Below are 8,905 nucleotides of genomic sequence, written 5' to 3' on the forward strand. Positions count from 1 at the left end.
TTTTTTTTGTAATTTCAGTTCGTAATTTTTGTTTGAAATTGGGTTTTGTGGTGGAAAAACCAAGTCTTTTCTTTGAGGAGGAGATGTGAGTGTTTCTGTTATAATCTTTTATTTCCCTTTGTTCTATGATGGTACCGGACGGGATTTCTTTCATAGATTTTTCAAATCTGAAAATGGGTGGCTTTGGAATGTGAATCTTAGCTCTTTTGCAAAATGGGTTTTCCTCGTTAAGATGAGATTGAGAGATTGCGGCGCGGAAACAATGGAGATCTAACATGCCTATTAGTATTTGGGGAAAACAGAAAACAGTTGAGTGACAAGAAGGAGATTTTGGTTATGGTTACGCCCGAGCTTTCGGTTGTCTCGCCCGAGCTTGCGGTCGTTGACCATAAGAATGGAAAGAGCTTCAAGCGTGTTTGTCATTTTTTGTTTGAACTTGAAGTTGGGTGGTTTTTGAAATTATTATCCGAAGTTTAATTTATGAAATAGAAATTAGTATATGAAATTCGTTTTATTGTGGAATTTGCTGATATTTGATTGATGTTTTTGGAATTTGTTCAATTATTGAAATTGCTATTGTGATTTTTGGTTGATATTGGTGAAAATTTCTATTTTGATTAGTTTGTGTATTCAGCTATTTGGGATTTTTGTTGTTGATTATTTTACTATTTTTGGAATGTTGATATTGTTGTGATTAGATTTATTTGCTGTAAATCGGCCACACTAGGTAGGAGACATAGTCAAGTGAGGATTCTTCCTCTAAACCACCTAAAAACGTACTACCGTCAACTCTTAAAAGGAGACCTGAGTTCATCTTGGTAATGTGTCTAATATCGTCTAGTTTTAGATACTAGTTATGAATTATGATATGTTGTTACTATCTTGTTAGAACTTTAGAGATGTTCTTATACCCTCGTAATAGTAGATAGGAGATATTCTTCGCGTTAGCTATCTGACCACATAGTCATCTAACGTTTTTTTTTCTTGTAAGTAGGTGAGCGATGGCTACTGAAGATGATTCAATTGACCAAGCTGTTGCAGCACGTCGTGAGAGGCTGAAAGCTCTAAAAGCTGCACAAGAACTGTTGAACACCCCGGATGAGGATTCTGTGCAAGTTGAGGATAAGAAAAATAATGACAATGATTCTAGGGGAAAAACGTGAGTATACCCTTCTCTTCTTGTGTTTCCATTTCTTCATAACCTATTTGCATGCTTTTTTTTTTTAAATCCGTGAATATACCCATAGTGTCATGCTTGTCCCACTTTTCTTCATTCTTGTGAAGCTGAGATTTTTTCAATTAATGACGGATTAGATTGTAGATTGACCCATAATCCATATAATCCAATCCGTGAACCCCTAATTAGAAGGCTGATAGTGGCAATAGAGACTCCAACTGAAAATTTGAACAACATGAATTATAATTTGGGGCATTTGTAAACTCAAAAAAAAAAAAAAAAAAAAAGAACGGGGGGGGGGAATTGGAGTTAAAACGTTTTACATCACTATGAACTTTTTATGTATAAAAAAAAGCATTTATACATCATTGGAAGAAAGAAAACAAGAGTATACAACATAAATTACAAAATATATAGAAAAATAAAAGTTAGAACCAAGAAAACCATTTAATGCTTTGAGTTCTTCAGCTTGTCATGCCTGCATATGCCGTCTTGTTAAGCTGATTTGGAAACCATTCACCAATCTAGCAGAGGGAAAAAAGGACATTCTATCTTCTTTTATTTGGGTCCATCTGTGTCATAAAAAGTTATTAGATCAATACAGAAAGTACTTGATTATTAAGTAGGTAAATGCATGTTATTCCAAAAAAAAAAAAAAAAAAACATGCGAATTGTTTTTTTGTTTTTTTTTTTTTCAAGTAAAACTACATGAAATTAATGAATCAATTTTCTATTACGTGGATAGAGTAATGGAAATATAATTACCCATATGTCGTAACAAAGTAATGGAGAAAAAGAGCAATTTGGAGGCGAGCTAACTCAGCTCCGGGACAGAATCTAACCCCTCCTCCAAATGGAGCGAAAAACGGACTATTTCTCCAATTCTTTTTTTCCTGAGTAAAAGTTCAACACAGATATAAGCCTCATTTAGTTCGCTGATTTGAATTTTTAATTTGAGTTGAGATGTGATTTTATGCGAGAGCTTTTTACTGTATTAAAAAGTTTAGATGTGACTATTTTTAAGAGTTTTTTACTGTAGTAAAACTCGAATTGGTGAAATGAATAGAGCCATAGATTAATTCAGGCAAAATGATATATAGACATGTAACATGTAAATTTAAAAAAAAATATATCTTCTGATACGTGTTGAATTATACGTTATGTATTATTTCCGTGGTCGAAATTCCAAATCTAGAGCTACTATTTGTGTGAATAATTTGAAAGCTTAAGTTAGTAAATTCACATAATTAATCATATAAACTTAAGCAAGCCAACCTGATTTTCAGGGTCCATCCATCTCCATGGATTAAAATTTAGAGCTCCATTGTACACATTTTCCTCCAAATGTACTGCCGATAGAAATGGAACTACGAAGCATCCTTTGGGAATAATGTAATCTGTCCCAGCCACGAAAAAAGAAATAATCTTATAAATTCGATCAACGTTCATGATATTTACATTGCTAGTTATTCATACGAGAAAATACTTCTATCTTTACTTATAACAGAAAAAATTCTTTTTTTTTTTTTTAAAAAAAAAAAAAAAAAAAATGATTTTTTTTTTTTTTTTGGTGCTTACAGTTAAGAGGCTTTGTTAGGGCTATTCTATGTTAGTACAAAATTAATAAGAACCTACCCGCGTTCTCAAATTTTATATAGATTTATATTTACAAATTTTATATATTTTATATAGATTTATATTTACAAATTTTATATATTTTATATAGATTTATATTTACAAAGTTCATATCTATTTAGCCTCACAGTTTCTGTGAAAAGTTGCATATAATTTTACGTGAAACGACGAGCAAATAGTTTACGTAGAAATTTTTCACAACTGGTGAAAATTTTCCACCCTATATATAACTCGAAAATAACCATTTATCTTTATCAATTAAGGTGTCATAGGACTCCATACCTTGGTACTTAACGTCTTCTTTTGCCTCTCTCATCAACCAAATTGCAATTCCCCCAAGTCTAAGTGTTTCATCAATAACCTGCACGACATAAGATGAATATAGTTACAAAGAAAGAAAAAAAAAAGTTTTTTTTTTCTGAGAAAGAAAAAAAAAGTTAATGCACAAATAATATCCAATGTTAGTCAAAACGTGGCGGCCAATATTGGAAATTGATCACGTGAAAAAAAAACGTGATAATAACAAAAATTTCACTTTATATTTCAAAAATTATTAATGTACCTATAAATTATGTCCCCTTACATTTCAAAAATCGTGTTAGAAACTTCCTCTTTAACATGATTTGTTTAAGGTATGAATTAAGAAATGAGTGTAGCATTACTAAAAATATAAGGTGATGAAAGCAACATTTTCATAAGACATATGGGAGATTTTTATTATTACCCAAAAGAAAAGTTATACCTTTCCAAAAAAAAAAAAAAAAAAAAAGTTATAACTTTGAATCTCTTCAAGTAGCTATACCAAGTTGCATTTAATAATAATAATGAAAAAAATGCGACATTAAAACTAACTAACGCTAAATAGGCTGATCAGTTGTTTAACCCCTACTTGAGTTATCGGGTTGTTCTTTTGCATTTTTGAATTAGGGTGATTTGAGTGGTGATTTTGAGTTGAGTTTGAGCTATAACTTGAGTTTAAGTTGTAACTTGAGTTTGTGTTTGGATGTGCACATTTGAGTTATGATTTAAATTGAGAATCTATTTGAATTTGTGTTTTGGTGGGTCAAAACTTAAATTTTTATTTAAATAGTATTTTAATAAAAACTTAATGATGATGAAAAATTTTAATAGGGTACATGGGTGGGATTTTATTCGTCTTTTCGTTGTGAATGCATAGAAAAAAATCATTTTAATCATAATTAAAATGAAAAAGTTATGATATTTTTAATAATAGAAAAAATACAGTTCATTAACTTGAGTTTGAGTTTATAATATGAGGAAAAGTTGCAATAGCTCACGTTTCAAACTTACAGGCTGTTTCCAGCACAAAAAAAAAATGACATATTCTGTAAAATAGATATCATAGAATAATAACCCAATAAATGCTTTCCAATTGAGGTTTATTTATTTATTTTTTTGGCCACCAGATAGCATTTGTCTACTAAACGTAAATCAAACAATCTGATTGGCAATGATGACTCACACATTGAGTAAATGGCATTGCTTTGTAGTCCTGCCATGTTGTTTTGATCTCCGCCAGACATACTTCTGAAACCGTCTTGCTCTTCCTGTTCATCAGTTGCCATATTTATGAACAGGAAAAAGGAATTTGCAAACTTTTTCATGGTAAAATTAGAGAGACAACGGACAACTTCAAGATATTTCTTATCCAGACATGATTATTTCCATATCACTTGTTAATCTTTCATTATTTACATTTATTTGTCATTAATGTATTATATTCTCATTAGAATGCGCATTTCTTTCTCATTAGTTTACGCGATTGACTCTTGTTCATAGGCTGCATATATTCTATTACTTTGATAATGAAAACAGACTGATAATTCATCTTAATTACCATTCTCTATATTTCTAACTTCTTATTTATGAGATTTCTTATAACAAAATTTCATTTTAATGAGATAAAAATGTTAGAAAATTATATTTCCTAATAATAATTATGAGCCACATATTTATAACAATTATATTAACGTTATTTAATTAATTAGGCTATTTAAGTGGTCTAATTGTGGAGAGCTCAAATAGTCTCCTAACAGGGTATGAACTAAATAGGTGGATACCCAATATTGACCCAATTAGGTTTAATGGGAGCTTAATGAGACAGTATATAAAGAAACTTAGGTTATGGTGCACAATACGTCAAATCATTCGGCCGTTTTTCCTCTTCTCCATCTAGAGAGAGAACACTCATTTAAGACTCTAGTGATTTGACACAATAACTCGACGTGCTCATTGTCTTAAAGATTTCTATTGGAGATTAAGGCTGCACCAATGGAAACAGGTATTTGTTCTAACATATTTTCTTAATAATTTAGTGTGATGATTCTTAGAATGTGGAATAAGAATTTAAAGATTCAACAAAAAAATGAGATAAAAATCATCTCAATTACCATTCTCTATATTTCTAACTTCTTATTTATGAGATTTCTTATAACAAAATTTCATTTTAATGAGATAAAAAATGTTCCAAAAAAATTTGATGATGAATGATCCCCACAATTGGCTATATATATTGAACTTAAATCCTCGGTCTACTTTTTCTTGTCTTGCTTTCTCTCTAGTAAATTAGATGTTGATACATGATAAACAAATGTGGTAGTCATTATTAATTAGTAACGGATATATAACAGAAAAATGATTAAGAAAATAACAAGCATTTACATTCATATATGTATGTATGATTGTATGTGAGTTATATATATTATGCAGTTAATTAAGGGTAAACTTATAATTAAGTAGTTAATTAAGAGAGCTAGGATCTATATGGAGAAGTACGTACCAAGAGTTGCTTGAGAGCTCTGGGACATTGAGTGAGAAAATAAACAGCAAAAAGCATAGTTTTAGCAGTGGTTTCGTTGCCAGCAAATAAAAGATTGATAATGAAATCTGCTACAGCTTCGTCAGGTAAGCTTTCTTCCTCTAACAGTCTTGCAAGTACCCCCATTACTCACTTCCAATATCCCCTCTTGCCTGTACATCTCTATTGTCCTGTTTATCTTTCTAATTATTCTCTCTTGCCTGTCCACAAAAAAATAATTAATAATAAATAATTAAATGAGTACACGTTTTGTCCTTTTTTCGCAAGAGACAAAACAAAAATCCCCTAACATGAAATGGTTTTTTCTTGTTAGTGACATCATAGAAGTATGATATTCTGGCAAAATAAATATATGTTTTTTATATATAAAAAAAAAAAAAGCAAAATACAAAATTTTAGTAGTATGATAATTGGTGTAATAGACCACAGTTTTATTTATAACTTTGTGCGATGATAAATTGTCAATAATGCTAGTAACCTATATTCTATAGAGGAAAATGATTGCAAGTATAGTGTAACATAATTTCGCGCTCACTTACCACATTAAGGTTTAGAGTTTGAATTTTCCTATCCAAATTTTAAAAAATAGTTAAATAAAAAATTTCATTATAAAGGGCAAGAAAAAACGTTAGAAATGAAGACCCATATCTTGTATCATGAAAGACACACATGGGATGGCCCCCACAAACGGGTGGTACTGGTTTTCAATCATTGACATATTATGGTAGTTGACATTTCTCTTATTCTTTGGCTTGGTATTTTTGACGAAGTCACGGTTTGAGGAAGTTTTGAGCAGCTTGTGCATGAAGCTAGTTCGTGGAGGGAACAAACTTCTGAATCATTTATAAAAAAATCTCAGTAAATAGAAAACTTGTTTTTACCTTCATGGCAGTGTGATAAGCAGAGCCAGGAAAATTGATCGGAACAGAGAGACAGCCGTCAACAAAATCGGAGAAAAACTGAGCCATTTCAGTGATCTCAGACTCGGTTGTTACGCCCAAAAGTTGATTAACTATTAGATTAATAGTCACCTGAAAAACATACATAATTTCAGAAGATTCAACCCATAAGAATGTGAACATGTCTAAAATATGAATTTTACCACGAAAAAAAAAAAAAAAAAAAAAAAAAAAAAAAAAAAAAAAACTCTTCAAATGTGAAGTTGTAATCTTTTACACAAAAATAAAATAAAACTTGCCCCTATAGAAGTATTCCTCAAAAAACAAAAAAAAAAAAAACAAAAACAAAAAAGCATAAATTTTACCAAGCAAGGTCTAGGTATTTGTGTAAATACCTTTCTGCAAACATCTTGGAGAAGTATGATTTGGTTGTCCTGGAAATTGGTCAATGTGTTGAGCATAACCCTTTGGATATCTTCCAAGAAATGGAATTTAAGCTTCTCTAGGCGCATCATATTGGAGGCAATGCCATGGAGTTTCCTTTGTTGCTCTCCTTGCACTGTGATCACCCCATTTTTACCTACTAAGTCTCTGAAAGATTTTGGATAGCTGGACTGAAACAGTTTTCCTTCATTTTGGATTACGAACCGATTAAAACTCGGGTCTGCGGATACCACAGCCCGTTTTCCAAACAGACTGCACGAAAATATTTTCCCAAACCTGTTCAAAATGTTTTCCAAGAAACTATGAGATTCAATTGCTGTTTTTTTTTTTTTTGTTAGTATTGTTCTGTGATTGAGTTTGAGTTGTAGTTGACAAATAAGTGTGGAAACAATTATATCTAATTTTTTTACTACAGTAAAAAGTTATCACATAAAATTAAATCTTAACTCGAATTAAAAACTCGAATAAGAGAACTAAACAGACAATTTACCTTTTAATTTGCTCTTCAACGAATCGTGGGGGATGAGAACTCGCAACGGCATTGTACCAACTGAAGCTGTCTCCAATTAGAGGCCAGCCTCTTCTTCCTGGTGGCAGTTTGTGTTTGCTTTCTATCACATTCTTCTTCTTGTCTTTCAAAAACTTAGCAAGAAAAACGACGAACAGCACCGTCGTGATTGCAAAAGGCCATGTGCATGAATAAATTTCTCTCATAATCTCTGTGAGAGAAATAAAAAAAGAAAAAAAAAAGCAATACAAACTATTTTGGCTTGTGACTTGAATTTAGAGGACAACTAATACAGAAAGAAAACGAGTTGAAGAAAAAAAAATGATAAACAAATGTGATCGCTGAGCAGACATCATTGACTTGAGTACCAAAGCTTTAGTATATAATCACGTTAAGTAGATGTTGTTTCATACGTTATTCTCTTCAGAAATATTATATATAAAGTCATCGGAATGTAGAAAATTCCTTTTGCAAGTTGTTACTAATAGAAAAAAATGATATATTGCCCATTTGTTTTCCATCTATAATGCGTTTCAAGTTCTTCAATATCTTATAATTTTGCTCAAAATAACATTGTCTACCCAAGACAAAGACATTTTTTCCTCTTGATAAGATGATGTGAAAATCGTAGCCTTGTTGGTTTGGAACAAATACCAGTAAAATAACTGAACAACAAAGATCGACGTAAATAAAAAATAAAAAATAAACTCTATTGTACCTTCTAGAAAAAGATCTGAATTGCTAAGAATGTTTTGTAACTTGATGTATTTATTTACTATTTCAGCGTCTTGGCTCATGAGCTATATATGTAGACAAGTGTTATTCATTCTTGTCCAATATTCCAAACTATCAAGGGCTAAATAACAAGATTTTGAAAGGTTAAAGATTTAAGAAATTGAAAGGGTCTAAAAAAGTATATAAGGCTCCAAAATAGCCCTTTTTAGGTGAATTTAAAGTTTCAAAACTTGTTTTATAACATTATAATGGGCTTAAATCTAGGAGAGTGATCTTCAAGTTGAAGATACCTAAATAAACAAATAAGCAAATAAACAAGTAGGTGCAGCTTTGACTTGGCCCTATTCTACATAACTCGTTTTATTACCTCTATATATATATATATATGTATATATATAAGTCCTAAAAGGGCAACCAATTAATACATTCCTCAGCAGTTACTGAGCTCGAGAACAGATTTCTGCTTTTGGCTGCTACAGGTAAATCAGCTTTGAGCAACGCACCCACCAAAAAAAAATGAAAAAAAGGACTGATATGACTGTTTTAGCCCCCGAGAGTTGGGAACCATTACTCATTTTAGACGGTTTGTGCAAGGACATAGCTGGCATCCCAGATGGAGAAACAGATTGGTAATAAGACCAGTCAAAAATTTTGCAAAAACATAATTA

General features: G+C 31.2%; 1 protein-coding gene across 1 annotated transcript; it reads right to left on the reverse strand.

Moving 5' to 3' along the window:
* Positions 1-5,592: 5,592 nt before the first annotated feature.
* Positions 5,593-7,708, reverse strand: LOC21409695 (abietadienol/abietadienal oxidase). The gene is made up of 4 exons (XM_024173822.1): positions 7,485-7,708; positions 6,946-7,270; positions 6,533-6,682; positions 5,593-5,631 (listed from the first exon to the last, which is right to left on the reverse strand). Exons 1-4 carry the CDS (start codon positions 7,706-7,708, stop codon positions 5,593-5,595), a joined length of 738 nt encoding a protein of 245 aa, XP_024029590.1.
* Positions 7,709-8,905: the final 1,197 nt, after the last annotated feature.

This window comes from Morus notabilis, unplaced genomic scaffold, assembly GCF_000414095.1.
Source record: "Morus notabilis unplaced genomic scaffold, ASM41409v2 Scaffold518, whole genome shotgun sequence".
Lineage (NCBI taxonomy): Eukaryota > Viridiplantae > Streptophyta > Magnoliopsida > Rosales > Moraceae > Morus > Morus notabilis.

Coding starts and splice junctions, on each gene's coding strand:
- LOC21409695 (XM_024173822.1), bottom strand. CDS start 7,708: ATGAGAGAAATTTATTCATGCACATGGCCTTTTGCAATCACGACGGTG. Junction 7,271..7,484: donor GTTGAAGAGCAAATTAAAAG/GTAAATTGTCTG, acceptor CATTTTGAACAG/GTTTGGGAAAATATTTTCGT. Junction 5,632..6,532: donor CTTATCACACTGCCATGAAG/GTAAAAACAAGT, acceptor TCAATGTCCCAG/AGCTCTCAAGCAACTCTTGG.